This window comes from Mustela putorius, unplaced genomic scaffold (assembly GCF_011764305.1).
Source record: "Mustela putorius furo isolate JIRA1106 unplaced genomic scaffold, ASM1176430v1.1 tig00537248_pilon_pilon_pilon, whole genome shotgun sequence".
In the NCBI taxonomy this organism is placed as follows: Eukaryota; Metazoa; Chordata; class Mammalia; order Carnivora; family Mustelidae; genus Mustela; species Mustela putorius.
This window is the reverse complement of record NW_025422387.1, coordinates 13795923-13811287: the sequence shown is the minus strand read 5'-3', so window position 1 is coordinate 13811287 and position 15365 is coordinate 13795923. Positions and strand designations below refer to the sequence as shown.

Here is a 15365-nt window from a genome sequence, read left to right as displayed (position 1 = left end):
TTTTCCCGCCTGGTGCTTGCCTGTTCATCGCTCAGGACCTAGTTGGGGGTCACCTCAAGAAGTTTCTTGAGTCTTGCCCTTCTTCGCTCCCAAAGTGCAGTTGCGCAGTCACCTCACGGGGCTTCTATAGATCATTAAAGAAAGGGAGTTCAGAACTGGAGGGACTGGCTTTGGTTACTGGCCGGGTCACCCCAGGTCACCTTGGGCTAGTCACATAAAATCTCCAAGCTTCAGGATCTTCATCTTTCAAAAGAAATAATAGTGTGCAGATCATAGGGTTGTGGGAATTAGGTGAGCCAACGCCTTGTAAAATGCTTCCTACAGTGCTTGTTCCATAGTAAATGTTCCATAAATAACTATTTTCCCAAGGGGAAGGAGAGGCAAGGATACTCTTTATTTTCTTTAGAAAGGCTTTATTCTTCAGGTAAGACTTGGCTTTTGTAATCTTCTGAAAAAAGACGACAGACACACAAAAAGGAATGTAGCTCTGGAAGAGACCCATGCGAGTCTAGTTGAAGTCTTCAGTAGAGGACAGAGTTTTAGCCAAGTGGTCATGGCTGACATTTGCTTACTGTGTGCCAGGCACTGTGCTAGGAGTTTCAGATGCATCCCTACCTTTCTTAATCTTCCTAAAAACCCAGTGAGGTAGCTACTGGTATCCTCATCCAAAGGGACTGGAGATTAATCACTTGCCCAAATTCACATAACTAGTAAGTAGCAAGACAGGGACGGAAATCCAGGTCTGTCTGTATCCTAAGAGTTTCAATCTATATCCCTTTTCTAATAGAGGAAACAGACACACACTCACTCTCCTTTCTTGGACGAGATTAACTCCCCCCCCACCCCCCTTCACAAAGTGGAATTTATCTGTTTAGTGACATAAAGATTAAATAAAAAATCTGGATCTGAGCACTATCTGGAATCCCAAAAAGGATAATATATCTGGAATTAACTATTTCAATTAACCGATAACTTATACCCCATTCCTAGGAGCAGGGATTTTAGCACTGAAAGTCCTGCAACCCAGGAAACCCCCTCAGTACTGGGCAATCTGGGACAGTCAGTACCCTACCTAGGAGTGTTGAATTTCCTATTGGTCCTTAATGGATCCTCTCAGGAAAAGTTTGGCATTCACTGACTGAAGACTGACCCTTACGCATGGCCAAGCATTTCTTACTGGGTTAAGTCATCGAGTGAGCTGATAATGTGTTGTGAAATACTTTGCATAGTGTTTGGGATATAGTGTGCTCAATAAATGTTATTATTTAAGGGAGAGCTAAAAGATAGATAATTTATGACAGTATAAAAGAAGGAATATAAGTTAGTGGGAAATTGGTTTTGAGTGTTATGTACTTGTTTGCCTTTGTGACTTCTACTTACTAAAACTGTGATAGCAGAGCCATAAAAGCAGTTGAGGAAGGTCATGCCCACAGCTACATGCAGCTACAGCTAGAAGGCTGTAACTGGGGCAGTGACAAACTGATAGCACCCACTAGTCAGTTTGTTATTCCAACAGAGGACACTTATAGTGGGTTAGGAACTGCCATGCTGGTAAAAAGCAAAAAGTGAGATGTGAGATCTTTGCAGAGTTTGTCCTGGGACAAATTTTGGGGGAGGAATTCCACCTCAGGAGGAACTATGAACAAAATGAACATTCCTAAGGTCCTGAAGACTTGGTTTCATGAATCATGCCAGCATTAGGAGGTAGAGCCTGCCTCCCTCCCTGGCAACCTAACCTGCTCCCCAGGGCCTGCTGCAGCTTAATCATTCCTGGTATCCTTGGCCAGTTGTACTGCTGGCTTCTAATTCAGGCTTCTTTCTAAGCATAAGCCTCAGACAAATAGGAGGCAGTTGTTCAAAAAGAAAAGAACTGGAAGGAAAGTCTTGGATCTAGTCCTGGCTCTGAAACTATGTTGTATGGCCTTCAGTAAGTCTGGATCTTAGTTTCCCTCAAAATAAAATGAGGGGGATGCATTTAATTTGCTCTCATTCTGTCTCATCTCATGCATGAATCTATGACATTCTGTGTAGAGAGTAAGGATGGAAAATAGCACATTTTCTGTGAGCCACTTGAAGCCAAGAGATTGTATCTTTGTCGCCTTAGTACCTTAATATAGTATCTGTAACTGATATAGTATCCCCTGATGAAATTTGGGGATGAGAATAGCTTGAGATCCGAAAGACCCAGATCTGAATACAATTACTGGTACTGACTTTTGGTAACTGAGCAAATCTGATTCAGAGCACCTTAGGATCCTCTGCAAAAAAAGCTGAAATGAGATTTACAACAACCGTACACTCTTCCGAATAAGCGGCTATGGGAAAACATACAGTTGTGCAGATGAAAATAACTCTGTTGGTTTCAAGATCCTGGATTATCCCTGTTAACTAGAATTTACTTCCTAGGCAGGTGCAGGATGAACATGTATTCCTTGCCCTAATTTTAGACAAAAGACTAGCTAGGAAAGGCTATGACTCTTTCATCTGCTTTATTTTTTGATGAGATTGTGCTGAAAGCTTTAGCCTGGTACAGGCTTGCTGCCTTACTTGGCAGAAACAAATCAGTTTAAGAGCCCACATGTTTCCTCTCTACAGACCAGGTTCAAGGCAAATGTCTCATTCTGGCAGCTGAAATCCAGCATAAATCCTCAGAGAACTGTGTTATAAAGCCCATTCTCTTTTAGCTGATTAAAAAAATATAAACCTACAGCCCACATACCCAGTGTGCTATTAAAAATATTCCTTTATTCCTTCGTTCATAAAAAATTCACTCATACCATTACTCATCTTAAAAAAATATATAAAAATGTTTCAGTTAGAGACACTTAACCATTTGTAATTATAAATGAAGTCATTTTCTTCTCCCCTCACCCCCCACCTTAGTGAGATTCCTGGGTTAGCTAGCACTCCAGAGACTGTTCTGGCCTAAATTATTTCCCAAGCTGTTTCTTCCGCCTGGTGAGATAAAGAGCAAATGAGGGCAGTTTTCCCCTATCCAGAGCAGCCACTGCTTTGAAAAAGTCTTGTCTTCAGGGTCAAATCTCATCAGTCACACTCAAACCTGCCCAGTTCAGAGAGGGGCTGGAGAAAGATGTCAGTTTGCTGCCCTCTACAGGCTGCATTCAGTGAGCTTTGATTAGGTAGAGGAAGAAGGGAGGAATCCTTATCACAGATCTGAAAAGAAAGGAAACAAGTTAATGCTGAATAAGCCCAGAGTGGGTGGGGGTAATGGTTGTGAACATCAGCCTATCATTCAAAAAATAAACAGCTTCTGGGGCGTGTAAAGATGGCCACCACATCTAGTTAAGTGAAAACAGGATAAGATAAAACATGAACAACCTTGGGGCGCTTGGGCGGCTCAGTGGGTTATGCCTCTGCCTTCGGCTCAGGTCATGGTCTCAGGGTCCTGGGATCGAGCCCCGCATCGGGCTCTCTGCTCAGCAGAGAGCCTGCTTCCCTTCCTCTCTCTCTGCCTGCCTCTCTGCCTACTTGTGATCTCTGTCAAATAAATAAATAAAATTAAAAAACAAACAAAAAGGGCCCCTGGGTGGCTCAGTGGGTTAAGCCCCTGCCTTCAGCTCAGGTCATGATCTCAGGGTCCTGGGATCAAGTCCCGCATCGGGCTCTCTGCTCAGCAGGGAGTCTGCTTCCTCCTTTCTCTCTCTCTGCCTACTTGTGATCTCTCTGTGTCAAATAAATAAATAAAATCTTAAAAAAAAAAAAAAACCTTTAAAAAAACAAACAAACAAAAAAAAAAAAACCATGAACAACCTTGATTCAATTTTTGTAAAAAAAAGATTTGGTTATACCAGAATGTTAAACTTTGGTTATCTTGGTGATGGGATAATGGGTGATTTGTATTATATTCTTTTTACTTAATTGTGTCATTTTTTTTTAAAGATTTTATTTATTAGAGAGCACAGCAGGGGGAGTGGCAGACAGAGGGAGAAATAGGCTCCCTGCTGAGAAAGGACTCAAGTCCCAGGACCCCAAGACCACAACCGAGATAAAGGCAGCCACTTAACCAACTGAGCCACCCAAGCATCCCTTATCTGTATCATCTTGATGTTCTATAATATGTAGTATTCTGGTAATAAGAACCTAGTTTAGGGGCACCTGGGTGGCTCAGGGGGTTAATCCTCCACCTTCAGCTCAGGTCATGATACCAGGGTCATAGGATCAAGCCCCCATCTGGCTCTCCACTCAGCAGGGAGCCCCGCCTGCCTCTCTGCCTACTTGTGATTTCTATCTCTGTCAAATAAATAAATAAATAAATAAAATCTTAAAAAAAGAAGAAGAAGAAGAATCTAGTTTAAAAAAATGTATTAAAAAGCCGGCAGCTGGGGAGGGGGGTTGCTCCCGGGTGGCTCAGATGGCTATATATCTGCCTTCAGTTCAGTCACAATCTCCAGATCTTGAGATTGAGCCCCACATTTGGCTCCCAGCTTAGCAGGGAGTCTGCTTCTCCCTCTCCCTCTGCCTCTCTGCCTGCTTGTGCTCTCTCTTCCGCCCTCTCAAATGAATAAATAAAATCTTAAAAAAAAAAGTTGGGCGGGGGGCGCCTGGGTGGCTCAGTGGGTTAAAGCCTCTGCCTTTGGCTCAGGTCATGATCCTAGGGCCCTGGGATCAAGCCCGGCATTGGGCTCTCTGCTCGGCGGGAACCCTGCTTCCCTTCCTCTCTCTCTGCCTACTTGTGATCTCTGCCTGTCAAATAAATAAAGTAAAAATCTTTAAAAAAAAAAAAAAAAGTGGGACGCCTGGGTGGCTCAGTTGGTTAAGCAGCTGCCTTCGGCTCAGGTCATGATCCCAGCGTCCTGGGATCGAGTCCCACATCGGGCTCCTTGCTCCGCAGGGAGCCTGCTTCTCCCTCTGACTCTGCCTTCCACTCTGTCTGCCTGTGCTCGCTCTCACTCTCTCTCTCTCTGACAAATAAATAAAAATCTTTAAAAAAAAAAGTGTGTGTTGGGGCGCCTGGGTGGTTCGGTCGGTTGAGCTTCCAGCTATTGATCTGGGCTCAGGTCTTGATCTCAGGCTTGTGGGTTCAAGCCCCATACTGGGCTCCACTCTGGGGTTGGAGGCTACTACTTTAAAAAGTTTGTATGCTAAGGGGGTTTCTTTGGGGCTAGTAATGTTCTGTTCCTTGATCTAGATGCTATATGTCTTCATCAAACTGTCTACTTATAATACATGCTCTTCTCTGTATGTATAGTATACTTCAGTTAAAATCGTTTTTGTAAAGTGCTTATACAGGAACTCATTCACTCAAAACTCAAAATGGGGCCGCAAGTTTGGAAGGTAGTTTGGCAGCTGCATACAAAACTAAACATACTTTTATCATATGATTCAGCAATCTTGCTTCTTGCTATCTACCCTAATGAGTTGAAAACTTATGCCCAGCAACTTAATACATAATTGCCAAACACTTGGAAACAACCAAGATGTCAGTAGGTGAATGATAAATACTGTGTGAGTGCCCAGGGCAAAGGGACATGTTGGACTCTCTGTACTTTCTACTTAACTTGGCTGTGAACCTAAAACTACTCCAAAAATTAAAGTCTTCTTTTTCCTTTTAAAGATTTTATTTGTGGGGCACCTAGGTGGCTCAGTGGGTTAAGCCTCTGCCTTCGGCTCAGGTCATGATCTCGGGGTCCTGGGATTGAGCCCCGCATCAGGCTTTCCGCTCAGCAGGGAGCCTGCTTTCCCCACCCTCTGCCTGCCTCTCTGCCTACTTGTGACCTCTCTCTCTCTCTCTGTCAAATAAATAAAGAAAATCTTAAAAAATAAAAAAAGATTTTATTTATTTGTGAGAGAGAGCAAGAGCACACAAGCAGGGGGAGTGGCAGGCAGAGAGAGACACGGACTCCCCGCTAAGCAAGAAGCCCAACAAGGGATTCGATCCGAGGACCCCCCCAGGATCATGACCCAAGCCAAAGGCAGCTTCTTAACCTACTGAGCCACCCAGGTGTCCCAAAGTCTTTTCTTTTTTAAGTGGTTGTACTTCTCTAGCAATATACTAAAAACTATTGAAGTGTACAAATTAAATGAGTAAACTGTATGGTTTATGAACTGTATCTCAACAAAGCTTAAGTGGTTGTATTCATAGATTAAAATGGATATGAAGTAGAACACATGCTACAGTAGGGATGAATCTTCAAACTATTATGCCACGTGGAGAAGCCAGTCACAAAAGGCCACAGATTATATGAAATGTCTAGAACAGGCAGAAATAGATTAGATGTTGCCAGGGACCGGGGAATGGTGGTGGGGTTGGGAATGGGGAGTGACTGCTAATGGGTACAATGTTTCTTCTTGGGATGATGATATTCTGGAATTAGACAGTGGGGAGTAATGTACAACTTTGTGAGTGTACTGTAAGACAACTTCGAAAGAGTGAACTTTATGGTACGTGAATTATGTCTCAATAAAGCTGTTATCTTTTTAAAACAGGGGAAAGAAAGCAATGGCAGATTTTGAAAGATTATCTGGGTGGCTCAGTCAGTTAAGCATCCAACTCTTGATTTCAGCTCAGGTCATGATCTCAGAGCTATAAGATTGAGCCCTGCCTCTGCTGGAGCTGGGCGTGGAGCCTGATTAAGATTCTCTCTCCTGGGGCGCCTGGGTGGCTCAGTGGGTTAAGCCGCTGCCTTCGGCTCAGGTCATGATCTCAGGGTCCTGGGATCGAGTCCCGCATCGGGCTCTCTGCTCGGCAGGGAGCCTGCTTCCCTCTCTCTCTCTCTCTGCCTGCCTCTCTGCCTACTTGTGATCTCTCTCTGTCAAATAAATAAATAAAAATCTTTAAAAAAAAAAAGATTCTCTCTCCCTCGGGTGCCTGGGTGGCTCAGTGGGTTAAAGCCTCTGCCTTCAGCTCAGGTCATGATCTCAGGGTCCTGGGATCGAGGCTCTCTGCTCAGCGGGGAGCCTACTTCCTCCTCTCTCTGCTTGCCTCTTTGCCTACTTGTAATCTCTGTTCTGCCTACTTGTAATCTGTCACATAAATAAATAAAATCTTTAAAAAAAAAGATTATCTCTCCCTCTAATTAATTAGTTAACTAATTAAATAATTATATGGATTAGATAGAGAAAGATAGCACATACACAGAACTAAAAATCATAGTCTTTCAAACACTATATATAGCTTAATGCACATTAAAAAAATGAGTTTTAATTAAGGGGTGCACAGGGGGCTCAGTTGGCTCAGCAACCAACTCTTGATTTTGGCTCAGGTCAGGATCTCAGGGTCAAGGGACTGAACTGGGAGTGGCTCCACCCACACTCAGTGGAGAGTCTGCTTCTCTCTCTCTCCCTCTCCCTTTGCCCCCCACCCCGGCTCACACTTTTTCTCTCTCTAAAATAAGTAAATAAATCAGCAGGTTAAAGCCTCTGCCTTCGGCTCAGGTCATGGTCCCAGGGTCCTGGGATTGGCCCCGCATAGGGATCTTTGCTCAGCAAGGAGCCTACTTCCTCCTCTCTCTCTGTGCCTGCCTCTCTGCCTACTTGTGATTTCTGTCTGTCAAATAAACGAATAAAATCTTAAAAAAAATTATTTTTCAATTAATGGGACACCTGGGATGGCTCAGTTCATTGGGTGCAGACTCTTGCTTTCAGCTCAGATTATCTCAGGGTTGTGAGATCAAGCCCCAAGTCCTGCTGTGCACTCAGCGTGGAATCTGCTTGAGATTCTGCCCCTCTCCCTCTCCATCAGCCCCTCCTCCCAGCTCGCATGCCGGCACTCCCTCTCTTCTCTCAGATAAATAAATAAAAATCTTTTAAAAATAAATAAATAAAAATTTATAATAAATAAATAAATGAAATAAACAAATTTGTTTTAATTAAGAATAGACATATATTAAGCAGCCTAGAACTTCTGGGGTGCCTGGGTGGCTCAGTGGGTTAAGCCTCTGCCTTCAGCTTGGGTCATGATCTCAGGGTCCTGGGATCGGTTCTCTGCTCAGCGGGGAGCCTGCTTCCCCCACTTCTCTGCCTGCCTCTCTGCCTACTTGTGATCTCTGTCTGTCAAATGAATAAATAAAATCTTTAAAAAAAAAAAAAAGCCTAGAACTTTCCGTATTTTGTTAGTGCTCTCAGTTTAATGGGAACTGGAAACTGTTATCTAAAAAAGCATTTACCTTTAACAGCAGGATTAGAGTGAAAGTCTGTTTCTGGCTCAGGAGCATCAGGCTCTGGTCAGTGTGGGTCTATCAAAGGCAGCAACTCTCCACAAGGAGAATCCAGTTTCAGACATGCCAAGTCATCCGACCGTGTGGGCCCAATGTTAAGTATCGCGATTGGAAGCTTCTTCTCTCGGGCAGTGAGAATAAACCTATAGCCGGAGTACACCTTAAAACAAGAAAACACAGGTGAGAACTCTCGATGCAGGAAGAAATAAACCAAATACGGAGCCTCTCCGGAGGTCTCCATCCCAAGTCAGATACCTGCAAGGACGATCCCACCACCAAGAGGGAGTCGGCTTCTTTTACACGCCTGCGCACAAAGTCAACCTTGTCAGGGTTCACTGTGTCCCCGAAGAAAACGACGTCTGGTTTCAGGGGGCCTCCACATCGAGCGCAGGATGGGACCTGAAAGCTCTGCACCTGCTCCTCTGTGAGAAAGACGTCGCCATCAGGAGCCAGGCCATGGGCCTCAGCACTCCAGGTGGGGTTCAGGGCTTCAAAACGCTCCTGCAACGCTCTGCGGGGAATCTTTTCACCACAGTCCAAGCAAAGGACCCTGAAACCAAAGAAGCTGACTCAATGGTTGGTTCCGAGGAGGCAGGAAGCTGCCAAAGATGTCTCATCTCCAACCATTTTTAACTCCTCCAACAGCGCTTGCCATTCCCAATGTGGAATCTTTTCCCCATGTTAGGAATACCTTCTCGTGACCTCTAAGTACCACCATTTCTCACTTTCCTTCTACTGCCAACCCATAGAACAAGAAATGTATATCTGTTTTCCTTACTCAGACTCCTTGCTTACCCTGTTGGCTCTCTTTTTTTTTAAATTTTATTTATTTATTTGACAGATAGAGATCACAAGTAGGCAGAGAGGCAGGCAGAGAGAGAGAGAGAGGCGGAAGCAGGCTCCCCGCTGAGCAGAAAACCCGATGCGGGACTCGATCCCGGGTCCCCGAGATCATGACCCAAGCCGAAGGCAGCGGCTTAACCCACTGAGCCACCCAGGCGCCCCATGTTGGCTCATTTTTATATCCTTAGACAACTGCAGATGACTTCCTTAGTGCCCACACCCATGCTTTTCCCTCTCCTCTCCTTCTCTGGGGTGATGGTCGCTGTCTATCACTGTCTCTTTAAAACACTCTTCCCCCTGGTGTCTTTACCCAGTGTCTTCTGTTTCTCCTTTTTTTTTTTTTTTAAGATTTTATTTATTTATTTGACAGAGAAGGGGAAGCAGGCTCCCTGCTGAGCAGAACCTGATGCGGGGCTCAATCCCAGGACCCTGAGATCATGACCTGAGCCAAAGGCAGAGGCTTAACCCACTGAGCTACCCAGGCGCCCCTCTCTTTCTCCTCTTACGTCTCTAATCATGAGCTCCACAAGAGCGAGAACTTTGAGTCCTTTGACCACTGTGCTATGCTCACCACTAGAACAGTGCCTACAGACAGTGGGCATTCTCTAAATAGCTGCTAAAAGAAAAAACAAAAGACGGTTTAGTTGGTTTCTTCTCTACTCCTCAATCTTCCAGCCAGTTTTCTTCTACCTTCTCCACCCTGGGGACTCTCCATTTTCACTGCCACGGTGCCTCTGTGCTGACAGTCCTCTCCCCATATAGGACTCCACTCCTGGCCTCTCTCTCAAACTCCAAGTCATCTTGACTGTCCTGTCCAGCTTACCTCTGTCTTCACCCACCTTCCCCAACTTCTCCAACACTGTCCTTTCTCCAGTTACTTGGGCAGGAACCCTTGGAAAAACTTGTTACTCATTTTGCTCCTTTTTATCTAGTCAGCCTTCAGATTATGTTGATTATTTTACTTAAAAGGCCCCCTATGAGGGGCACCTGGCTGGCTCAGTTGGTGGAGCATGTGATTCTTGGTCTCAGGGTTCTGAGTTCAAGCCCCACCTTGGGTACAGAGATTATGTAAAAAAATACAATCTTTTTTTTTTTTTTTTAAATATTTTATTTATTAATTTGACAGAGAGAAATCACAAGTAGACAGAGAGGCAGCCAGAGAGAGAGAGAGAGAGGGAAGCAGGCTCCCTGCTGAGCAGAGAGCCCGATGTGGGACTCGATCCCAGGACCCTGAGATCATGACCTGAGCCGAAGGCAGCGGCTTAACCCACTGAGCCACCCAGGCACCCAAAAAAATACAATCTTTAAAAAAAAAAAAAAAAGGGTGCCTGGATGGCATAGTCAGTTTAGCATCTGACTCTTGGTTTTGGCTCAGGTCATGATCTCAGGGTTGTGATATCAAGCACCATGTTGGGCTCCACGGTCAGTGGGAAGTCTGCTTGAGATTTTCTCCCTCTTCCGCCCCCAACTTGTGTATACACACACACACACACACTCCCTCAAATAAATAAATCTTTAAAAAACAACTAAAGGCCCCCTACGAAATGACAAGAAGTCTTGGATTTGTTTTACAACATTTTAAGAGACAAGGAGAGAGAGGGTAAAGTAGACATGATAAAATCTTTATATCTGAGTGATGGTACACGGGAGTTCATTATGCTACTTTCCTTTTAGGGACATGTGAAATCTTTATCATGCAAAGAAAGTTTTAATGGACCCATGGCCATCATTAGCTCTTGAATTCCCCTGATACCACCTGGGTCTAGGTCCTTTGGGCTGACCTCCCTGAGTCCTTCTAATTCTGTGTGGCTTTCCTCAAATGCTATTTTTATCATACTGCTTTCTTGCTCAGAAACCACTAATATTCCCCTTTGGTCTCTCACGACAGACCCAAATTGCACTGCACTATTTTCAGATGCACCCATGATTTGAGTCTAGCCTTCCCAGACAATCTGATTTCATAGTAACTCTCCACATAGGCCAAGCCAGACTCTCTGGGCTCTGCAAGTCCTCTTCATTTAGAAAGCCCTCTCCCTTCATTTGCCTAGTCAGAACTGAGCTAGGCTTGGGGCACCTGGGTGGCTCAGTGGATTAAGCCGCTGCCTTTGGCTCAGGTCATGATCTCAGTGTCCTGGGATTGAGCCCTGCATCAGGCTCTCTGCTCAGCAGGGAGCCTGCTTCCCCTTCTCTCTCTGCCTGACTCTCTGCCTACTTGTGATCTCTTTCTCTCTGTCAAATAAATAAAATCTTTAAAAAAAAAAAAAAAAAACCTGAGCTAGGCTTAAGCCACATCTTTCCCATAAAAGCCAAAAAGTTACTCCAAACTTTCCTAAATCTGTTTCTCTGAACTTACAAAACATGCCTATCAAGGACCACATAATTTAATAATTGTATGGAGTTGTTTGTTAAACATGTTCTTTTTGGATCCCTCCCCCAACCCCCAAAAGATCACAAAGTTCTCGTATATAAAGTAGAACATGTTTTATAGGTTGGCTTTGACTCCTCCCTACCACCAAGTAGCACATGACATGTTGTGGGCGCCCAATAAATATTTTATGATTGGCAAGATCTCTGGGGCTTAAAAATAAGGAAATGGTTTCCAATTAGCTTCAAGTTATTGCCAGGGCTACATGTCTTCCTTCCATCAGTATTACTGGGTTCTGACTATATGCCAGGCTGTACTGTGTTCTACGTGTCTAGGCACCAGAGATCTACTGGCTTATAGCCTGTGCTGTTGGCACTTTGCTCATAGTCCCCGCAAGACACCCTATAGGCCACTTGCACACAGTTCCCTTGTAAACAACTTCCTACATCTCTCTTAGGGTATTCACTGGCCAAGGAAGCCTCCTCCAGAGTTGAAGAGTCAGTGTTAAGGACTGGCCCTAAACTGGCCCTCAACCAGTGAGGGATGGGACATGATGGACAAATGCCCCAGCTTCCTTGACTTTCAGTGAGACAGTTCTGAAGCTTGCTCTGGACAGAGGGTTCCTCAAAGGATTGAGGCTCAGTTCCCCAAAGCAGCAACCCATTCCTTAATTTACCCTTTTCTTGGCTTTTCTTCCCTACCCTGTTTCATGTCCCCACTGAGTTTGTTCCTCTGTGAGTTTGCTGGGATCGACTCCAAAATAAACAGTTTGCTCCAAATCCTTTCCTCAAAGGCTAATGAAAACCACAGTGATCAAGACAGCCAAGGTTTCTGCTCTTTCGGAGCACACATTGCTGCATTCAAACTATTTGGAACTTCCTGCACCTGTGCATGCATCCGTGGAGTTCTGTCAGGCGCTGACTCCCTGCTTTCGTGTGCAAGGCATCCACATTTTGGGTCACCAACCAGTACAGCTTTCCAAGTCGCTCCCAATTGCTCAAAGCCCAATGTGCAGGGTTAGGCTGGAGGGAGGAAAATCGAGGCCAGCCTACAAAGTTTCTTGCCCAGTACCGCTGGCGGACTGGAGCACTCCGTAGAAAATCCCCGTGCTGAATGGGTTTCTTGTCAGTGCGGGCGTACAGTCCCACCTTTTCTGACCTGTAGTCTGGGATCCCCGACTCAGTGGAGATTCCTGCCCCGGTCATCACTAGGAGTCTCTTGGAAAGAGTGATGAAGCGCTGTAACTCTTTGACCTTCTCGGGGTCCAGAGGAGGACTTGGTGGCACAAATAACCCAACGGATCCACGTGAGCATTGCCGGCTGACATTCACCACCCAGCAGCTTTTTGCTGCCCTGAAAGTCAACCCACAACTCATCCTCATTCTAGAGAAAAAAAAAAACCTGATGTGAGAAACCGGGTTTTAAAAAGAAAAGCAACCAAAAAACCCAAAACAAACAAACCAAAACAACTACAAAAACTGAGGCAACCATCAACCAATGAATGAATAAATAAAATGGGGCATATCTATTCAATGAAATGTTATTTACCTATAAGCATGAAGTTTTTTTTTTAAGATTTTATTTATTTGACAGGCAGAGAGCGAGCACAAGCAGCGGGAGCAGTGGGCAGAGGGAGAGGGAGAAGCAGGCTCTGTGATGTGCATGGAGCCCAAAACGGGACTCGATCTCAGGTTCCTGGGATTATGATCTGGGCCAAAGGCCGAGGCTTAACTGACTGAACCGCCCAGGCACCACATGCATGAAGTTCTGATATATGTTACAACACAGATAAACATTAAAAACATTATGCTAAGTGTAAGAAGTCAGCCAAAAAGGTCAAATACTGTACGATTCCATTTATATAACTTGTCCAAAGTACACAAATATATAGACAGTAAGTAAATTAGTAGTTGCCAGCGACTAGAAGGAAGAATGTATCAGAACCTTAGTGTTTCAGGGCACCTGGGTGGCTAAGTGGATTAAAGACTCTGCCTTCAGCTCAGGTCATGATCCCAGGGTCCTGGGGATCGAACCCCACATGCAGGCTCTCTGCTCAGCAAGGAGCCTGCTCCCCCTGCGTGCCCCCCTCCTCCCCGTCTCTGCCTGCCTCTCTGCCTACTTGTGATCTCTGTCAAATAAATAAATAAATAAAATGATTTAGAAATAAATTTCTTATGGGCGCCTGGGTGGCTCAGTGGGTTAAGCCGCTGCCTTCAGCTCAGGTCATGATCTCGGGGTCCCGGGATCGAGTCCCGCATCGGGCTCTCTGCTCAGCGGGGAGCCTGCTTCCTCCTCTCTCTCTCTGCCTCTCTGCCTACTTGTGATCTCTGTCTGTCAAATAAATAAATAAAATCTTTAAAAAAGAAAGAAAGAAATTTCTTATAAGGGGTTCCTTAGTGCCTCAGTTAAGCATCTGCCTTTAGCTCAGATCATGATCCCAGCATCCTGGGATGGAGCTGTGGGTTGGACTCACTGCTTAGCGGGGGAATCCGTTTCTCCCTCTCCCTCTGCTGCTGTGCTCGCTCGCTCTCTCTCTCTCACTTACCGTCTCTGTCAAGTAGATAAAAATCTTTTTTAAAAAATTTCTTATAGATTTCAAAATATTAATGGCCTACTCCCAATATATTTTTTAAATCCTTTAATAGCTCATTGTTATTCCATCTAGACTACATCTAAAGAGTCTCCATTGGAGGACTACCTTTTTTTTTTTTTTAAGATTTTATTTATTTATATGTCAGAGAGAGAGAGAGAGGGAGAGAGAGCGAGCGAGCACAGGCAGAGGCAGAGGGAGAAGCAGGCTCCCCGCCAAGCAAGGCGCCCGATGTGGGACTCGATCCCAGGATGCTGGGATCATGACCCGAGCCGAAGGCAGCCGCTCAACCAACTGAGCCACCCAGGCATCCCCGAGGACTACCTTTATAATTTTAGTTACTAACATCCCTTGGGAGACTGTGTGTTCCATAAACCCACTTCCCATTTTCTAAATAAGTACTTCTTCATAAACTAAAGAGCACATTTCAGGGGTGCCTGGGTGGCTCAGTCGTTGGGCGTCTGCCTTCCATTCCAGTCATGATCTCAAGGTCATGGGATGGGCCCCAGGTCGCGCTCCCTGCTCAGCAAGAAGCCTGCTTTCCCTCTCCCACTCCCCCTGCTGTGTTCCTCCTCTCTCTGTCCCTCTCTCTACTAAAAAAAAAAAAAAAAAGAACAACAAAGAGTGCACCTGAATTCTAGTTTGCTAGGTGTTGAAGTCGTTGCTCAGACATTTCAGACTTAGCTTTTTATGGCTCCTTATTTATTAATGTAACTAAGCACATGCACATCTTTTATTCTATCTCTCCCATATTCTATTAGTGTACCCTGAATCGCGGACACAGCAGAATAGAGGGGTCTGGCAGGGCATTCTACCCCAACTTTCTAGCTGTAAAAACAAGGTTTTAACATATTATCTAACATAGTGCAGAAATTCTCTAGTGATCACACCCCGTATGTAAACATTATTTTATGCCTGCCTTTTCAGATCCAGGTTCAGGACCCTGATTTCTCTAGACATTCCACAGCAACACGTGAACGGCTAAACAAATCTGGTCTGGATTCCTGAGACCAAAGGGCTGGGGAAACCCCTCTGAAAACACGCTCTATTAGAACTGCAGCTCCCTGCCAGGTTCCACCAAAGGGCAAAGAGTTAATATAGTACCCCTTACAATATGCCCCTTACAACAAACACCTTCAAGAAACCCGAAGCTCACCCAGAACACACTCACCTTTCACAGCTTAAACGACACTTTACGACTGACTACTTTTGCATTTGGGGAAATGTAGTTCATGAAGAGGAAATGCTGCATAAAAACTACAAGTCCCACAATCCTCCGGGCTTCACAGTTTAGAGGCCCAGATTGTCTAGTAGCGCCACCTGTCTGCGTTTCAGGGTCAGAGATTTTGAACCTTGGTTCGAGATGGGCGGCTGTCTTCTAAACTAACAC

General features: G+C 44.9%; 1 protein-coding gene across 1 annotated transcript; it reads right to left on the bottom strand.

The window, feature by feature from the left end:
• Positions 1–392: 392 nt before the first annotated feature.
• Positions 393–15188, bottom strand: SIRT4 (sirtuin 4). The gene is made up of 5 exons (XM_004753361.3): positions 15147–15188; positions 12271–12768; positions 8433–8727; positions 8127–8337; positions 393–3174 (listed from the first exon to the last, which is right to left on the bottom strand). The coding sequence occupies exons 2-4, from the start codon at positions 12765–12767 to the stop codon at positions 8185–8187; spliced, it is 945 nt and encodes a 314-aa protein (XP_004753418.1). The 5' UTR covers position 12768; positions 15147–15188; the 3' UTR covers positions 393–3174; positions 8127–8184.
• Between the last annotated feature and the right edge of the window lie 177 nt (positions 15189–15365).